Consider the following 19,603-nt stretch of genomic DNA (forward strand, 5'->3'; position numbering starts at 1 on the left):
ACCTTCTGCAGGTGGGGAGAGGTTCCCACGCACCCCAACAGCAAGGCCAAGCTTGGGCACAGGTGTCCCTCACCCTGCCTGTGAGCAAAGGTGCGGGGCAGGAGCTCAGTGCCCCTCGGCAGTGTCGCAGTTCCTGTGCACATCGGAGCACCTTCAGCCTTGCAAGGAGCTGGTCCGCCTGCAGCTCCCTGCCATAAGGCAAATGAACCTTTTTGCCACCCTGGCACCTCGGCCCCTGACCTCAGCTGAGCCTCGGTGGGCAGAAATCACAGGAGGGTTCAGGCAGGAGCAGCAGTTTATTAGGCATTCCTCGGAGTGCTGGAGACATTGCAAATGCAGACAGCTGAGAATTGCACAAGAGCAGCAGCAGTTACAATCGCATGTTACTTCCAGGCGGGTGCCATCAGCATACGTGCATGTGGAATTTCACCGAGCCCGATCAAAGACAAAGTTCAGGTTTAACCCCCCCAGGTCCTGCTAACACCCACCGCAGCCGGGCTGGAGTGCAAGTAGAGCCGGAGATGCAGCTCTGTACTTGAGCCGTTTGTGTTACTTAATAGCACAGCTGCCCCCCGCAGCATGGCAGCGTGCATCGCCTGGCGTCGCCTCCTGCTCCTCCTGTGGCTGTGAGAAATACGCCTTGGAATCCAGGAGCGAGGCTGTTCCACTTGGTTCTGGCCAGTGATTTCTAGTTCAAAATAAGCCACTGACAAGCAATCCTTCACTGCCTCTTGGGCTTAACCGGCCTCGCAGAACTGGGCAGGATGTAATATGCCTCGCACAACCACTGCGGCGAGCCAGTGTCCTGCGTTTGATGAATTCAATGCGAAGGGCCTTCACGGTCCCTGGCGTGGCTGCTGGCAGGCCTTCAACAGCACCAGCCCTGGGTGCCTGCGCCCCCAGTGCCGTTGCCTCCCCATGGCACAAAGCCTCAGCCACCCACCCTGTTCCAGGATGCTCCCGCCAGCACCTCTACGATTATAAGACTACAGACAGACTTCACACATGTTTTTAAAGTGCCTCATAAATAGTCCCTTGTGTAAGAGGCTTCTCAGAACACGGGCCGCATGTACTATTTTAACAGTACAATTTATGGCTTCATATAACTCAAAAATATAAAAAGGACTCAAAATATTGCACAGACAAATCTGATATACACGAGGTTCCCCATACGCACTTAGCCAGCGTGTGCAGGCACGTGGCATTCATCATCTTTGACGTCATCTTTGACAGAAGATAGTGAGTAAAGAGACTTAAAATAATTCCAATGTCATCAGCATGCAGTTAAACATGCAGCAGGAGGGAGGGACATACACCACTATAAAAAGAAACCTGCATTTCTCCCCCAGCAGGAAAAGGGCAGTTCCCGATTGTTTTACATTTGGCTCAGGAAAAGGAAACTTTGGTTAAAACAGAACATGTAATATGGACTGAAGGTAAACATTGCACTGCCCTTCTAAAAGTGGCAGGACAAAAAATACAAAGCAGAGACACTCAGGAGTACCTCAGCGGTAGAACAGAGATGGGGGAACACTGGGCACGAACACACCCAACACGCTGCAGTACGAGGGCCAAGAAATGCACAGGTAAGCGATGCGGGAGGGCTGTGCACTGACCCAGCCTCCTTTATTTCAAGGGCACCCAGAGGATCCTTCCCAGTGGGGCAATGTGCCTCCAGGCTACTGCCGGAGGGTGTTCCCTGCGGCGGCAGGTTTATCCGCATCTACGTAGAACTGAGTGATTTGGTCTTTGTACTTCTGCGCCACCACTGGTCTCTTCAGCTTCATTGTTGGGCCTGTGGGAAAAAACATGGCACAAGGTTTTAATGGTGATGGCACCACTGAGAGCCACAAATCCATATTTGAGCGAAGCGAGCCCAGAGCAAAAGCCAGAGCACGCACGGACTTCTGCGCTGCTCTGCGCGATCGATACACCTGCCTGCCTCCCCCTGCGAACAGGAAGGGTGCAGCCCTCCTGCCAGCGACAGCGCAGAACTGGGGTGCGCGGGGCTCAGCTCTGCCCGGCAGGAGATGGGGTGCACGGGGCTCAGCTCTGCCCGGCAGGAGAAGGAATTCAGCCCGCCCTTCCCACAACGGTAAGGAAAAGCCCCAGCGAGGAGAGGCTGGGGTAGCACCTCTGTGTACTGGGGTCTGTTCCGTGCCCAAGGGAAGGGTGACAGGGTCGCCCCGATAGCCCCACCTGCCACTCACCAAGCTCTCCACCAAGGACAGAAAAATCCTTCTCCAGAAGGATCCACTTCTGGATTTTCTGGGCATTTGAGACAGCTCCCTCGTTGACTGCTGAAATTCCCTTCTGGATAGCCGCATAGATAGCCTTGTCTTTGCTGCTGATAATTTCGGAGACTTTGGTAGCCTTGCTGCCCAGTTTCCGGCAGTATTCAATAGCTTCCGCAGTCAGATCATCTCCTGGCTCGCCGGTTTCCACATCCACGTTGCACTGCAGGAGAGGTCGGAGCAGGTAACTATTGCCCAACACTGTTCCCTTCGTCCTCACAAGCCTTACAGCCGGGGGAAGCCACCCCCTCCCCTTCCCCACCCCGGGGCCAAGGGCCCACCCACCAGCCTCTGCGGTTTTCATACGCTTGACGCAAACTACCGCTTCGAACGAGAGCTCACTGGGGCAAACTGCAGGTGAGGCCCCTGCAGGCCTCTGCCCACGCAGCCAGCCGGGCACGCAGCTTGTCTTCCAAATCCCTCCTGCGCTATCCCGAGTTGATCGCTTTTTTGCTTGACCTTTTTTTGGGGACCCCAGTTTACTTCCCTACATCCCACAGCAGCAGAACAGTGACACCTGGCCAAGAGCAGGACGGCACCGCCGCGCCCAGGGCCTGGGTCGGTGCCTCTGCACAGGGGCAAGGAGGCCGGCGCTGCTCTCACTAATAAGTGACTGCCGTGGTCCTGAGCCCCCCAGCCCGCGGGGCTCGAGGGAAGCCCGTGCAGGCCACCACAGATGCATCACCGTGGAGTTTAAAGCCAGGGTCTAAAAAAGAAACCACAGACAGTTTGTTACTGCCCAGGCTGCTTCAGGGGACAGGGACAACGTGCGAGAAAAGCAGAAGGGTTTCTGTTTGCAGTCTTACTTTTAGGGCTTTTGCTTGTTTCTTTCTGACCTGCGTGACACAGAGGGAAACAGTTGTCCTGAACAACAGAAGAACCCAATCAAGTGGCAACGCTCATTTGCCTGTAGTTACAACTGCTGTTTGCCACTCAGCTACAAGTCAGACCCCACGATGCCTCCTGTCTCTACAGGATGCTATGAAAACGCATAACAGTTACCCTCCTCGCTCGAATTAAATGCATTCAGCAACACAGGTGGATTCCCATGCTGTTTTCCATTACCTTTAGCGTTAGAAGCATAGCAAGGAATTTTGCTTTGTCTCCAACCAACATTGCATTGCTGATGATGGGAACAGCATCTTTTACAGCATCCTCAATTGGAACGGGAGGAACGTTCTCACCTCCTGCAGTGATGATGAGCTCTGGAAAACAGTCAAATCTTTATTAACACTTGGAGCTTTCCCCCCTTCCTTCACAATCTGAAATAACTTGACCACTCCCTTGCATCTGCTGGATCAGAGAGTGAGTCTGTGTCCCAACAGCTGGAGAAGGCAGCGAACCAGAAGGACGCCAGCCAGGCTCAGGGAGAGGAGACAGCACAGCTGTGTCCACACAAACAGCATTGCAAAAGCTGCTTTAATGTCCAGAGATGTTTGCAGTTTGGGAACACGGGGTGTGGTGTCTGAGCACCTCAGTACGCTGCCACAGGCACCTGCGGCTCTACGGCGTGTGAGCTGGTACCCAAGTGGTTCACAAAGTGAAGCAAGAGTTTTGCTGGGACAGGGTGTTTGAGGTTACGCAGCTGATGCCGAGCAGGGGACAGTCTGTCTTTCTCAGCTGTCTTCTATTTCTTAAAGCAGCTCCTTAAAGCTTTGCATGACCTTTCTGATGATTGAAGACTCACATGAAATTGGATTTATTTGGGGTTGGGCAAAGCGGCGTCTCAAGAACTACATTGCTGCAAGCCGTTGTCACAGCAGCGTTAAGCTGTTGTTTAAGAGGGTAACTGGCAGAGCCAGCTGAAACTGGAGGCAGCTGGTAGCACATGCAGCTGGGTGGCTCCAGCACCTCAAAGCCAACCAAGCTCTAACTCCTGCTTCTGAAGTCAGAAGGTTTCTTCCTTACTCTGCAAATGCACACTGGTTTCAGAGGCCATCCCTCGCCTTCCCAGCAGCAGGACGCCCTGCAGCCACATGCGCGTTCAGAACTTCACAAGTATTTAGATATTCTTCTGTGCAAGTCACGCCCACAGAACTAGCGTGACGCATCCTGTCACAGTACTGCACAGCCTCAAGACACTCAAGTCAGGGGACGTGTTACCTTTGATTCTGCCAGTGATGTAGAGGAATCCATCTTTATCGTGCTTGCCAAGGTCACCCGAATGCAGCCAGCCATCTTCATCGATTGCCTCTTTGGTTTTTTCTTCCATGTTCAAGTAGCCCATGAAGATGTGCCTTCCCGAGAAGCAGATCTCCCCGTTGCCATCTCTATCTGGCTTATGGATCAGTGTCCGGCAGCCTGTGATTTCCTTTCCACAGCTTAAAGAGAACACAAACCCATGGCTTTTGTTGTTGTATTTTTTTAATAATTCAATAGCTAAGCAGCAGAGTGAGATTCTAGCAGTACCCTCTCAAGCTGAAGTGCCTGAACAAAGTCAGGCAGCTTCTCTTACAGCTGCTTCAGTGAAGAACTTAGAAACTTAAAAGGCATCAGCTTATGTAAGGGGAACTTCAGAAAAAAGCTGTTGTTGCCAAAAGATCAGCGCTCACACACAACACCTGGTGTTTTCCACTTATTGTCCCAAACACCTGAGCTTTGAGTTAGATTATTTATGTCCTTGGCAGCGAACTTTTACTGATGGTGGTATTTACTCTGCAGACTGAACAAGCCATTCAAAGCAACAACCACAGTCTTACTGCATTTATTCATTTGACATTCAAGTGAACTGTAGGCTACAATTACTAATTCCTCCTTCTTCTCATCAGTCCTTTGCTTCCTCCTCAGCTCCTAGAGGATCCAGGCCAAGTTAAATTTAAGTAACACTGCTGTTGCCCTTGGCACATCTCTTCATCTGCAAGATGTGGCCGAAGGAACTGGCTCCCTAGCAACTTTTTACTGGCAGCAAGACTCTGGGGATGAGCTGCACCAGGTGAGACAGACACGCCAGATCAGGAGAAACCCGAAAGCAGCTCCTCCCCGCAGGCAGCAGTGCCCCGCTCACAGAGAGGCATTTACCTGGTAAGCTTGAATGCGTGAGGTAGAGACATTGTGTGAGGTCCAGAGCTCTCGCTCATGCCATATAGCTCAAACACGGGAATGTTCAGGCTTAAAAAAAATTCCAGTGTCTCTCTGGTAATGGGAGCAGCTCCCGTGTAGCACTTTGTGCACTGGTCCAGCCCAATGGCCTTTCGCACTTTCTTGTACACCAAGTGCCTGGCAAGGCGGAAGTTCACTGGGACTTCTGAATACCTGTAGGAGAAAAATGGTCACAAGATCTCGGTCACCAAGCAGAACTTCTCCCCCTTCCTCCCTTCACCTTCATCCTATTTTAGTTTAATCAGTAAAAGAATTAATTTCCCCTGCCAGCCCTTGCTGCTCACCCTCTGGTTCAAGGACTGCATCTGGCTTTTACTGTCTGTAAGTCTGGCTGGTTACCATGGAATATAATTCCTGATCTGATAGTAAAGTTCTAGTATTTGTAACTTAAGTTAACATAATTTGTAACTTAAGTGTAGTTCATAATTACCCATTCATCCGCTTCAGGTTTGTCTGCAGCCCGACTCCCTTGGCCCACGATGCCACTTTTCTCCTGAGTGCTGATGATTTTGCACCTATGGATTTCATTTTTTCTTCCATTTTTTCCCAGACACGAGGGACTCCCAAAAAAGCAGTTGGCCTCACCTCCCGCAGGGTGTCCACCAAGGTGCCCTGAGCAAAGCAGAATTTAATACAGCTTTCAGAAGCGCCTCACTGTAGGCTTCAGGTCAACACTGGTCACTAGCCAAAGCTTAGGACTCTGCCATCTATTTTGAGGAATTGCTCATTTCCAGCTGCAGTGCCACCAAAAGAAAGGAACCCAGGAGTGCTCAGTGGTTTTGAGAAGACAGCAAGGGCCAATGCTTTCAGTGCCAAGAGAAGAACCGTTCTCTTCTCAGGACATAGATTTAATGGTGGTGGTGTTTTGCAACATGGACAGAGCAAATACAAAGCCATTGCTCAACCAAGCTGTCAGGGCAGAGAACTGGTGTCAGGTGGGACACCAAGAAGCTCCTAGTTGTGAAGTGCTTGATCAGCTTAGCCCAGCTTGCACTACAGAGTCAGAAGGCAAAGGTCAGAGTGGCTATATTCTCAAATCAACAGACCCTTAAATGTGAGCAGTCAGTCACAGAGCAAACAAACCGAGTTAGCACAGCTTTCGGAATCCTGAGATAAGCCATCCATGTTTGTTTTAAAGCACCCACCCCAGCCACGAGCAGGTGGATGGCTGTAGGTTTTTTATAATCTTACATTTTTACCTTTAATGCATCAGGCTGAGCAAAAAAGACTTGTACACCGAATGTCATTGCCGACCAAATATCTGACATCTGTGCAGCAATATGACTGAGGGGCAGATAGCTAACCACCAGCTCCTGCTTTTCTTTAGCATCTGTCAGCATTATGAAGCGCCCTGCCGCCGATGCCGTCCACGTCAACTGTAACAAGAACCCACATCAGTATGAAGTGCCAGCACTTATGAGCTGGCACAACACAGAACACGCAGCTCACACAACAGCTCTACCACGTCCTGTGCTCTTAACATCAGGCACGTTCTTCAGCTGACCCCTGCCCTCCCTGAGCACCCACCCAAGGTCACCGTTCTTGGAATGGGCAGCTTTACAAATGATACATACATTGTCATGGCTGAGCATTACTCCCTTTGGCTGTCCAGTGGTCCCTGAGGTATATATTAGCGTACAGCACTGATTAGGCTTCTGTGACGCAATGATTTCACGGAGCTGAGTATCTGGAACATCTTTGCCAAGGTCCATGAACTCACTCCACTGTATAGAGAAGAGAAGGGCTGGATCACTTTGTAGGCTGTCATTCACATGCAAAATTAAACCCTTTGCTATAAAGGGAAGGAAACTCTTTCCTACATCCAAACCTCTGCCAGAATCTGGAAGAGGCTGTAAATACGCACTGCAGCCCCACAATGTTGTCTTCTGGCTGCCACAACTGGCATGGCAAGAAGCAGAGAAGGAGACTGATCCACCCCGAAGAAGCTTACTAGCTCTGCAGCAAGCCTGGTGTTCAGTGGGAGTGCAGAGCTGAGGTAACTGTGGGACCCGAGGCTGCCTTGCAGAGGTCTGTACACCAACACTCTCCCTTACAACATGGATTATCGAGGTTTCAACAACAGTAGACATCTAGTGCTTCAGCAAGGCAAGAAATCCCTCACTAAGCTCACATGGTCCCATGGAAGGCAACGGTTGCAAACCATCAGCTAAACACAGCCAGTATTTACAAGCCATCAAGATGCTCAGTACTTACAGAGTACAGATTTGGTCTCTTCTCTTTTAGCTCTTCCCCATACTGGATAATAGCTTTCAGATGAGGTAGTTCATGCTGAATCTGTGTTAAGAAGTGAGATGAATGAGCAGAAGCAAATCCTGCCTGTCCCTTTTAAGCCTAAGTAACCCACCACTGACCGTGCTATTGCTATTTGCCACTGTAAGTGAAGCTAAGAGAATCTCACCTGTGTTATTGACAGAGGACGGAGAAGCCTCACTAGAGACAATAATCATTTGGACTGGGACGTTGCCAGACAACCTTAGGGGACGCTCCACTGTTCATTTTGGCTTCTTGTATTTTAAGCTCAAGGCTTTGCTAAGCTACAGAACCACCGTTTAACACCTCTAAGATTTAGCACTGGTGACTACTCATCTGGCTTGAGCAGGGAGCACGCAAAGTAGGCTCAATCAGTTCACCCTCTGCTTTTACACCCAGTGTTTCCCTCAGGTATTACCCTCCCATGGCATCTACCCTCCCACATCTGCCAACAGGATGCTGCAGCCCCCAGCCATTTAAAAAAGTATATTTACTTCTAAGATTTTCTGCAGTTGTTTATGGTTTTCCACAACCACAATGTTAGCACTGCAGTTCTCTGCTACATAATGACAGGCCTCAGGAGAGTTTGTAGTGTAGATACCAACAGCAAATCCACTACAAAAGAAAAGGGAAAAAAGAAAAACAGAAAGGCAAAACACAGAATTAGAGGATAAGCAGAGTTGCTGGCAAAATTCAGACCATTTTCAGACTTTAACAGAGGAAAAACTTCAGGAAGCATTTCCCATAGAACAACAACAAAAAGTGGACAGCTTAACTGCAAGAACAAAGGCTCTGTTCTGGGGCATGGGAAATGTCAGAATGGTATGAGGGACCAAAATGCCTCAGGTGGAAAAAGGCTGTGCTGTGATTCTCTAGCACTTCCCATCATATTTTCAATCACAGTGTAAGCAAGCATGCTTTTGGATTAACCGACTGTTATCTTATTTTGAGAGCACCACCTAGCTAAAAAAAAAATAGTTTTTGTCTCATTAGTTCATAATGAAGTAAAGGGTTTAGGTTCTAGCCATCTTCATTAAATTCAAATGAAGGCAATTGGTTTTGTTCTGCATTTTTTTGTGTGTGGTTTGTTTTGTTGTGTTATTTGCAATCAAAAAACTACTTCTCACATGAATACTGAAATTACTATCTGAATGCTAAAGCAAAACGCATGTCAAGAGACAACACTCATTCTTACCCTGCAAGGATAGCTCCAATATCAGCAATAAACCACTCTGCAGAATTAAATCCCAAGATGCACACTCCATGGAAACGCTCTAGTCCCAGCTGTAAACAAGAGATGAGATTACAGCAATCTTGGTTTTCCTTTGAAGAATGCTGAGAGTTAATTTAAAGACCTCTGCTGTGAGCACAACGTCAAGGGAAAAGTTCATGCTATCATATACTGTAATTCACACTGAAAAACTTCCAAAGACCTAATATGGAACCAGTTAAGTTTTACATCAGACACTGGCCCACTTTATCAGTAGGCAGAAAAAAAAAAGGATTTGCTTAGGTCTGCAGTCAGTATGACCAGCTCACTGACACTAATGGTATTGTAAAACTGCAATCCAGGTAGTTACCCATTCCCTTTGGACTGGGAATGAGAAGGTAAGGGCTTAAGTTAGGCATGACCTACTGAGACATTTAGTCATTTAGTATAGGTTAGGTATGTCAGATATCAAAAATTACAAGAGCAACAAGCTCCAATGACAGTCAGAGGCACCTTGCTATGAAATTCCAGCTGTTGAAGTCCCAGTCTTTAAATCTCCTTCAGCCATTCTCTGGCTTTGTCCCAGAGTGGAAGTATATAGCGTGGAAGATCCCACCGTAAGAATAAAAGCAGAATGGCTTTAACTTCAAGAAATAAGACTTCATAATGATAACAGTAAGTGCATGTAACATTGGTTTCTCTCTTTGAGCATCTTAACTCCCAGCAGTACTCCCAACAAAAGACTCAGCCAGTCTGGACATTTAAGTCTGACCGATAAGCATCCCTTCAAGTTTTTTCTTGGAAAGATTAAAATTTACATGCCTCATGAAGAGCGTTGTCCAGGTTTGCCATATACCTCAAACACCTCATTTTAAATGTTCCCTTAGTTTTTAGTTAAATGTGGAAACAACTTGCAAGAAATTCAAACAAAGACACTGCGGTCATTACCAAGCTGTTCATGGCATGTTCAGGTATTTCCCTGTCACTTTAAGACTCACCTACACTCAGAGAATTTGCAGGTTTAAGATGCAGTTGACTAGAGCCATTTTAGCAGTTAAATTGACTGAGCAGGAATGAGAGGAATTCAACAAAAGCTTACCTTCAGAAAACTTTTTGCTGCTTTCCAGCACTCATCATAGTACATCTTATATGTTAGTTTTATCCACTGGCCACCCTTTTTGGATGCAAGGGCATAATAATCACCGTATTTACTAGCAGCTTCCTGGAATACTTCATGAACAGTCTTTGGTGCCTGACTGCCTATGCCCTGTTCATCCATCCTCAGCCTGACTTCTCCATCTCGTCGTGTTGTCCACACACTGGAGGTAGGAGGTGAAGAGGCTGGTTTGAAAGAAAAGTGTTCAGCATCCTATATTTAGAAATTGCTTGTTACCATAACAAAAATATAAAGCCAAGTATCAAACATATGAAAGCAAATGCTACTGCACCTGCTCCCACACCTCTTTTTTGACTTTGTATTCCCAGCAAGTTTGCCATACGACTCCTAGTATCTTAGACCAGGGGTAACAGATGAAGCTTCTAAAGCACTTTCAAAATTTTGTTAAACATTTCCCAAATGTTTAACAAAAGCCCTAAAGCTCTTGTACTGGTAAGGTGGCAGCTTCCCAGGATATATGCTGTGTGCTTTTTTTCCCCTTTGCTTTTTTTTTTTAAGGAGGACTGAAAGCAGTACTTTATTACCTGGTAGATAAGCATTAGGCAGTGACACTATGTATTTCACTCCTGGAAGCGCATTCTACTTAGGTTTAAAGTCTAAGTTCAAGACACTTCTGGGCAGACCATCCCTCAGTTTGCATTTCTTCTTCCATTGTTATGGTTTGATAAATTCCTCCCTCATTTCAATAATAATGTTATGCACAATACAGTAACTAGAAATTCTTTCCACTTACCTTTCAATCCAAGCGTGTCTATCTGATGTCCCTCCATCTTAGTATCTTCAACTGCCTCAGCACTGTGGACCTCAACGGTTCTGCAAAGCACAAGCAGTTAGCCCTGGAGAGGCTTTAGCACACTGGCTGAAGAACACCTGGGGCTTGCTTGCTCTATCCCTTAATTATATTAGTCCTTGGATGTCAAAGTGGTTCCTGATGTTCTGCAGGTGACTGTTCATTTTATTAGCCTGCATGGCTATGGCAACGCAACAGGTCCCTCTCAGAGAGTGTGCAAGTTTTGCCTGAACTGCTCTTAAACACATATATGTTGCCCTAATGGTAGCTATCCTTCCAGATAAGCTGCAGAAGAATCCATAAATACATCATCCAGAAAACAGCGATAATTTAATACCAGAGGTCTGCTCTAGGTGCCCGAAACAAAGAGCCTACAGCAGTGAGGAGATGGCAGGCAGGAAGGAGCATGTGGATCTGGTGCTTATCTCCTGTCTGCAACATGCAAGCCTAACGAAGGGAAGGCCTGTCAGCCCCTCTCCTGAGCCGTACAGCAATCCCCCGGCTCGTTGCCCTGTGGGGAAACCCACAGAGATTTCCTGCAGAAGGCCAGGCCAGCTGAAGAGCAGGAAATTGATTTAACAGGAAATCTCGCTCTTAGGTATTCCCAATAAAGTTAGTGCACAGGGCTCCCACCAGATGTTTGTGAAGAAATGGAAACAGGCACCTCCCTCGTCTACTTCAGCCATGCTCCTCACCAGGAGCTGGTCCTGCGGGGCCAGCTGAAAGTTGCCCCTTTTACTTTAGGCCTTGGAAGACGTGGTGAAACACCACCTGCCCGTAGCTGTCAGTGTTCTTCCTCCATCCCTTTCCAAGACGGGCTCTTGCACAACCATAAATGAAGAGGATAAGGAATAATCAAGTCCCATTCCCACTTCAGACCATGAGTTGGAAGCCAGACCCTGTGAGATTTGGTATTCGAGTCCCTGTGCTCCGCTCCCTCAAAGGACATCCCACCCTCCAACCTACAGGCAGATGATGCTTGTCCCCCTGCCCTGGGTAATACCCTGCTCGGACCATCAGCGCAGTGCTGAAGTCAACTTTCAATCAACCCAAGATTATATTCCAGAGGACCAAAACTTCCATCTTGCCTTGCCAAACAGCCCTCCCAGGGCCCTTTGCTCCAGGCCATTACAAAGGTGTTTGTTTCTTCATGCCAGTGCTAGGTGTTTACTCTGCCCCATGGCAATGCTTGTGCAAGGTTTCTTCTCTAGCACCAACTCCCAGGCCTTCTAGAAGGGCTGCAAGGCCCTGACATCACAATAGCCCCTGCCCTCTGCAGGGGCAGCCTGGGGACAAAAAGCAGCCCTGACACCTCTGCCTGTCACAATCAGACCACACCTGCACACAGGCAGGAGCAAATCGGTCCCAGGCAACCCCCACCCCCCCCCACCCCAGGCAGGGTTCCCACCGAGCCCCAGATTTTCTTCCCTTTCTACTAGACCACAAAGAGGACAAGACGGCACAAGGCACCATGTGAATTTCGGTGTAAAGGGTAAATCGCTTCCCTCTGGTTTACGTTTTCTCTGGATTTCTAGGGGACAGTCAACTATTACTGCTTTGGGCATATGGTAAGGTTTAAGGCACAGAGAAGATTTGACATGGCTACTCCTATGTTCTGTCCAAAAGCAGAACTGCTTCTCCTAACTAATCTGCAAGACAGAAACTAGAGGGAAGTACATTTTCCCCCCCTTTATTTCCCCTAAAGGGATTACGAGATGTTCCCTACTACGCGTTTCCTCCTCATTATTGAGAGCATTTTTCAGCACAAATTAATCCTCAGTTGCAACAGTTCTGCACTATTTCTCCACCAGCTTTTATGATCAAAGCATGCAAATGACCCAGTAATACGAGCAAAAAAGGCCCCCAAAATTCCCTTCAGTGAATCAAGTCATCTTTTTCTCCCCTTACTACATATAATTCAAATGCAGCCTGAAAAAAATTAAGCAGAGGTTTTTGTCAGCTATATCCCATTACACTGTGGTGAGACACAGACCCTTAAAGCCTAATCTGCTCTTTAGTGAGAGACTGCTTAGATTTACAGAGAGACTAACAGGAGTCTGATGAAAATCAGCACTGCTACTGCACACAAGCTATCCCCTACAGAGGCACACCTTTGTGTACAGTACTGCAACACTTCACCAACAAAGAAGTACTTACTAGGTATTCCAAGTATTTGATCAGTGCCCTCCCAATCACATAGAACTAACAATTATGCAAAGTTCCTTTATAAAAGGTGATCCTTCTGACTACACAGAACATTCTACCATTCCTGCGCTCTAAGTTTATATTAAATGCACACTACTTCAAGCTCTACACTCTGCATGGTAGCTATGTACAGGAAATTTAATTCTGTTCTTCTTTTGAGAGGGAGAGAGTAGAGATTCAGCTTTTGGATTTTGGAAGTAGTAACACATGCTTGAAATTTCTTCCAAAAGAACATATCATAATTAATCTAAGTAAACACGAGAGAATACAAACTACATCCTACGTAAACAGGTACCACAGAGAAAATCTTAAATTAGACAAACCTGGCTGAAGAGTTGAGCAGTACATCATCCAGTGACACCTCACAGTTCCCTTGAGGATCCGAATTAAAATAAGCCGCAGGGACTGGTTCTGCAAGTGCCGTACGTGCATCTGACTCACACAGCATTGTCCCTGTAAAAACAGGTTTTAAAAATCAAAATACAAATGAATGCTACAGTAAAATCGGCTTCCATTGGTGTAGCTATCTGACCAAGGCAAGCCCAAAGCAGGCATGACTCAAGGCTGCTGTATTTGCATGAAGTACAGCAAATTCTAACCGGATGCAGCGCACCCCACATCATGCTCGGTTCATTTGAAAAACCTGATCAGCAGTAGATGATATATCCATTCCCGCATCCAAAACCAAGCGTGACAATTACAGCTCTGAAAGAGCACCATGAACTTAACAATTCAAATTTTACACTCCCTTTGTCCCAAACGTTCCCCCTCGGCTCTCAGACTCCCCCCAAACCCGCCACCACAGGGCTCCAGGTCCAGCCTTACAACGCATCGCCTTTGTGCGTCCTCTCCTCCCGCAGCTGCTCCGCACCAACGCTGAGGAGGATGTGTAATATCCTTTATTTTTAAACTAGCGCCCAGGAGGCAGATCTGGAGCATCTTATGTCATGTGCTGCCTGCCTTGCAATTGGAAGCAGCTCGTCACCCCACACTACCGCCTCTTAAGGAAGCTCTCGCCCCACGCCTGCCGCCAGCCTGCCAGCCTCGGGGACACTGGGGCTTTAGGGTCCCTTTCAGGGGACACAGCCCTGGGACACCACAGAGATTTAATCAGTTCTCACAAAAATCAGCGCTTTTGCAGCTGTTGTTTTTGGCAGCCCAACGCTGCTTTCTTTCAGTACTTTGTCGTTAGGGGGTTTCATCATCTCAGGCTGAAAGCTACGTTGATTTTAGTTAAGGTTTACATTCATTAAAAGCCTTTGATGTTTACAACTTGACAGGCTGAGCTTTAATTGTTTCAAGGCATTTCTAACTGATTTGAGATGAATCTCATTAACCTTGATCTTTTTAAAAAGTGGGATTTTAGCATGCTATCTTGTACCAACATCAGACAGACGCAATTTCAAGCCGGCAAGGTGAAGAGCATATTTGTTTCAATGAGGACAGACAGGAGGACAAGGAAAAAGCCCTTTTATCTAACTGCAGCCTTCCGCCTCTGATGGGTGGGGAAAGCCAGGGCCAGCCACAGCGCCAGCAGGCCGGCCTGCCTCCAGCCCAGGCAAGCACCTTCCCTCCCTCATCTACTCAAGGACACGTTGCTGCTCACGCCACACGCTGCAATTCACGATACAAAAAATAGTTTAATTCACAAGCAGCTGAGAAAGGAATGCCTCAAAAAATCCCATCTCTGAAGCTCCACGATAAATGCGAGACATCACCCAACGCCCCATTCCACACCAAAACACCAGAGAAGTTTATTTTGAGGTTTGTTTTTTTTATTACTTGTTTTTTGCTTTTTTTTTATATGTGTGTGGTTTTTTTGTAAGACAGCTATAAGAAAAGGGGCATTAGCTCTACAGAGCACCCAGTCCTAGGAGCAGCCACCCAGACCTGTGAAACCTGGGTTGCACTCCCTCCCCAGCCTGGAGGAACTCAAACCCACACCTAGGAGAGCATGGTGGTTACCAGACTGCACGGTGCCCACTGGAGGTGCCACCACCACCACCCCTCTGGCTCAAAGACAGACCCAGGTGCAAGGCAAGGAGGAACGTACTGCAGCAGCTGCCATTAGGCCTGACCCCCTTTCACAGTACTGTACCCACATGCCTTCCCAGCGCCCCACAAGGAGGGGTTTAAGGCTCCCCTGCATCCCTGAAGGAAGCTTTTCTCTCTGCACTAATTACAGTGTTTCTCTTGCCATCTGCTCTTTAATGCAGCAAGAAAGTTTCAAGTGGAAGGGCGGAGATGTCCTCGTGCCAGCTGTCTTGCAGGACAACCCAGCAAGCTCCTGGGTGGCAGAGGTTGGCTGAAAACCCATTGTGGATTTCTGTGTGTGTCCCCAGTCACTCAAGAGGAAAAAACGCTTCACAGTGGGGACCATAGCTGCATTCTCCCCTTGCTGCACTGCGTACATGCTGTTCACCACGCCCCCCTGTACGGGGGCACAACCCTGATGCAGGGTCCCCTGCTGATGGGTGCTTGGTTCCCAAGTGTGGGCACACCAGGTATGGCACAAAGATCAAGGACACAAGGCTGCACAACTGCAAAGTCCAGTGGGACACAGCAGGACATCACTATCACATCCAACAGGATGGGTTCATCTAGGAGAATCTAGATATTAATGCCACATGGCCCTCAGCACCTGGAGAGCAGCTGCACCTCCCCGCATAAGCAGACAGAGAACTTCTGGAGTGCCCAGGTACACCTGAACCATGAAAAAGAGCTGAAACGCAACCTGGTTGTGCAAGTTTCCTTGTGAGCACAGACCACAGGAATCCCAAGTCAGTCATGCATTTTATATAACAAATCTTGGTTACAAACAAAAATTTGCACATATATACTCTCACTGGCTTGGCTAAGCACTGCCGCTTGCCCCTTCCTCTGCTGATGCTGAGTTAGAAACACAGCTCTGCTACACCAGCTGCTGGAGAACACACACATGCTCACCAGAGCCAGGCTTAACACTCCCAGTAGCTCACCGGGGGTGGACGGGATCACAAATGATCCTCACCTACCCCACACTGTTTCCAGAGGAGTTAACACACCATGATGTACCACAGATGTTCAGGAACATGAGGAACATGCACCCAAACAAAAACCTGCTGAAAGAAATCTCCCTTTTAATTAAATCTGTGTGACAACTTAAGTAATTTAAATACAAAGAATCTTCTGCTTGAAGGGAGCGTTGTGTCCTAGAAGAACTGGAAGTTAGTGAATGGTTTCATTGAAACTGCTGCAGAGCTTCACTGACAAAACAATTTAAAAGCTTGACTATATGTAAACTCGTGAGGGTCAACAGGACAGGAGCAAAGGTTTCATTTATAACGGGCTCTGAACATGTGTTCACTTAAAACACACACAGACCTTCAAAAATACTGGTTCAAATTCAAATTAATGCATAGTTCATCAGCCATCTTCACATTTTCCTGCACATCCCACTTTGCTTCCTGTTGCTGATTTCTTTTTATTGGTAAAGACACCATGGCTGACCTGGTCCATTTTTATCACGTGCAGATCAGCTTTAGGAGATTGCCACACTATCTTACTGCCTGTCCACATTTCCACCAAAACTGAAACTTAGCCTTTTTGTTCCCTTGTTTTCTTTAAAGATTTATTAAGTGAGGAAACGGTAGCTGAGCAACCTCCTCTTCCTCTTTTAGATAAAGTCTATTTTTAAAAAGGGCAGTGACAAAAACTCGCTAAGCCCTAAAGGTTTTCTCCTCAGCAGTACCACTGACCACGGGTCAGCCTACAGCTGTGCTGGGAAATTGCCTGATGCAGGAGCAGAGGGCACACGAGGGAAAACAGCTCCAAGCCCCATTATAAAGATGGTATCACGCCAAGGATCTTGAATGATAGACACAACAGCAGGCAGACATTTGACTCCATGGCAGCTCCTTCTGAGCTGAGCTTTGGTGGAACGAAACTGCCACAGAACGTCATCCTCGGCGGCACCTGGGGCTTGCCCACGTGAAACAGCACCAGCGCGGGCAGCCACCGAGGGCTGGGGGCACTGTCACCACGTATTTCCTCAGCCACGCCAGCCACTGTGCAACTTGCCATTCTGAATTTTACGCAGATTGCTTCTCCAGGACACTGGGATATTTTAGGTGAATTCCCCAGCAAAGTGACTCACCAGGAGGCTGGTTTAAGTTGCCTAAACTGCTGTTCATTTTACTGTACCATCTGGGCGGGAAACCCCCTCACGCCAAGTAAGAAAGCACAGGGACAGATTTTTCCAAGACACATCACACGTGTTTCTGCCAGCTTCGACACCACCCAGGTCTTCATCACATCAAGCCCAGCCAGGCTTGGAGCCGGTACTGGTGCATCCCTGATGGCCTCGACGGTGTTTCACCACCTGCTCCGGGTGGGACTGGGGGGTGGCAGCCCTGCGATGGCCCACCAGCCCCAGCCCACAGCACAGGCCCCCTCAGCCCCTCACAGCATGGCTCCCCTCACTGTGTGGGCCCCCTCTCACAGCACAGCCCCCATCACCCCCCCACAGCGCCATGGGCCCCCCTCAGCCCCTCACAGCATGGCTCCCCTCACAGCGTGCCCCCCCCCTCGCAGCATACCCCCCCCCCCCTCGCAGCGTGCCCCCCCCCCCCCTCGCAGCGTGGCCCCCATCACCCCCTCACAGCGCCATGGGCCCCCCTCACAGCATGGGACCCCCTCACCCCCTCACAGCACCATGAAACCCCTCACAGCACCGGACCCCCTCACAGCACCGGACCCCCTCAGCCCCTCACAGCATGGCTCCCCTCACAGCACGGCCCCCATCACCCCCTCACAGGGCCATGGGCCCCTCTCACAGCACCACGGGCCCCAGCTGGGCCAAACCGTGGGCTTGTGGAACCAAAACCTCAAAGCTATTCTGGACCCCTGGCCAGGCCACCCCACGCGTGAAACGAGCTGCTGGTCCGGCAGCTGCAGGCTGATCTCACAGCGAAGGAGTGAGACCTCCGGGGCGGGCAGGCTCACGCGTGGGCTCAACACTCGCCCCAGCCCTGCAGCCCACCCGGGACACGCTGTCGCTTCCCACGCATTTCCCGTACCACGAAGGCCCGCGGGACCGGAGCTGCCCCCGCCACCCCGTGGGACGCGGAGCCCCGCGCGCCGTTACCTCAGGAGCCGGCAGGAGCGCGATGACACCCCCCTCCCCACGCGGGCTGCTGCCGCGCGTGGCCACGCGGGGCCCCTTTAAGGCGCTCCGGAGGGCGGGGCCATTGCCCAGAAAGGGCGTGTCCTCCCGCCTCCCCGTGACCCGCGCTGTCGCGCCATTGGGTGACGCGGCTGTCGGAAGGCGACGAGGCCCCGCCCCCTCCCGCCGCCGAGGTCACCCGCGGTCGTTGTCCCGCCGCCGCGCCCTGGAGCCGAGCCTGAGCCCGAGCCCAGGCCCCGCAGGCTGAGGGCGGGACGGGCTGAACCAGGGCGGCGGCAGCCGGGCGCGAAGGCGGCGCGAAGTCGCCCCGCAGTCACCCCCAGCGCGGCGGGCGCGGGCCGCGTCTCAGAGCCGGGTAACGCGGTTGCATGAGGCGATGGGCAGGCGGCGCGGCCTGGCCTGCCCGGGCGGCAGCGCGGGGAGCCGGGCGGGAGGAGCGGCGGGGGAGTGGCACGGCGGCCGGCGGCAGCAAAACGGAGGCCGGCCCCGAGCAGCCTGGCCCCGGGCTCCGAGGCACAGAGGAGGGGAACGGGCTGGATTTGCAGCACAGTATCGGGCACCGGGCCTGGGGCGCAGGCCGCGGCCTAGTGCCCTCAACGTCCTCTTAACGTCCAGCGGCACGTTTTTAAATTGATTTTTTTTTTTTAAGTTACGGTCAGGTAGATCGTTGCACTGTTCTCAGTTGTTCCTAGCTGATAAAGTTGCAGAAAAGCCAGAAATTTGTTTATCCTGGTAACAAAACAGCTGTATCTGTCAAATTAATTATTGCTGCTCTTTTGCCAGTGCAGATCAAAAATTCCTAAACGTTGTTTTTTCTCCTGAGACTTTTTCTCTCCCTCCCCCCTGTGCCCAGAGATACTCCCCACTCCCTCGGGGTGGGGAAGGGCATGGTTCACACCATTTAGTTGATGAGCAAACCTAAGGAATATGTCATGAGAGAAGCTCCTGCCAGAAGGTCAGGGCCACAGCTGGAGCAGCAGCAGGCCCAGAGGACAGAACAGCGCTGAGGATATTGCAGCGGCGAAACAGCAACGGCACAGTGGGACAGGGACTGCCAAGCCAGCCCCGGGAGTCCAGCACTGTGTGTCAGCGGGTCCAGGCACCCAGGAGTTCTTGCTTTGTTGACTGTTTACAATCTCCTGCAGTCTGAGCCTTCCCTTGCAGCTCCACTGCAGCCTGGCCAAATCCCACACGTGACTCCCGTTCTGATTCGGCTGGCAAATTTAATCTGAAGTGCAAGAATACAAACAGCATCCAGAAAATTGGTGAGATCTGTAAACTTGGTGGTCTACTAACCCTCTTATTCCAGGCATGCCTTGGTCGTTAGCCAGTACCTGCTGTGCTGACAAGGGGCACATAGTTCTCAGTGAACCAAAAAAAGATTCACAGCCCA

The 19,603-nt window shown here is 49.7% G+C and overlaps 1 protein-coding gene across 3 annotated transcripts; it reads right to left on the bottom strand.

The window, feature by feature from the left end:
- Nucleotides 1–277: 277 nt before the first annotated feature.
- On the bottom strand, nt 278–18,565 carry ACSBG2 (acyl-CoA synthetase bubblegum family member 2). Of its 3 annotated transcripts, none has more exons than XM_080382262.1 (15): nt 18,172–18,565; nt 13,370–13,499; nt 10,785–10,864; nt 9,974–10,215; nt 8,860–8,948; nt 8,159–8,279; nt 7,608–7,688; nt 6,968–7,117; nt 6,593–6,769; nt 5,824–6,005; nt 5,313–5,546; nt 4,398–4,615; nt 3,360–3,499; nt 2,211–2,457; nt 278–1,795 (listed from the first exon to the last, which is right to left on the bottom strand). In XM_080382262.1, exons 2-15 carry the CDS (start codon nt 13,492–13,494, stop codon nt 1,680–1,682), a joined length of 2,202 nt encoding a protein of 733 aa, XP_080238388.1. In that variant the 5' UTR covers nt 13,495–13,499; nt 18,172–18,565; the 3' UTR covers nt 278–1,679. The 3 variants fall into 3 exon arrangements, with proteins under 3 accessions (XP_080238388.1, XP_080238387.1, XP_080238386.1); XM_080382261.1 differs by having other exon boundaries at nt 18,104–18,565; XM_080382260.1 differs by lacking the exon at nt 18,172–18,565 and adding an exon at nt 13,872–16,069.
- Between the last annotated feature and the right edge of the window lie 1,038 nt (nt 18,566–19,603).

The sequence above is a fragment of the Falco punctatus genome (assembly GCF_963210335.1).
Source record: "Falco punctatus genome assembly, chromosome: 4".
NCBI lineage: Eukaryota > Metazoa > Chordata > Aves > Falconiformes > Falconidae > Falco > Falco punctatus.

Coding starts and splice junctions, on each gene's coding strand:
- ACSBG2 (XM_080382260.1), bottom strand. Junction 10,216..10,784: donor AGACACGCTTGGATTGAAAG/GTAAGTGGAAAG, acceptor CTTTCAAACCAG/CCTCTTCACCTCCTACCTCC. Junction 6,770..6,967: donor TAATGCTCAGCCATGACAAT/GTATGTATCATT, acceptor TTCTTGTTACAG/TTGACGTGGACGGCATCGGC.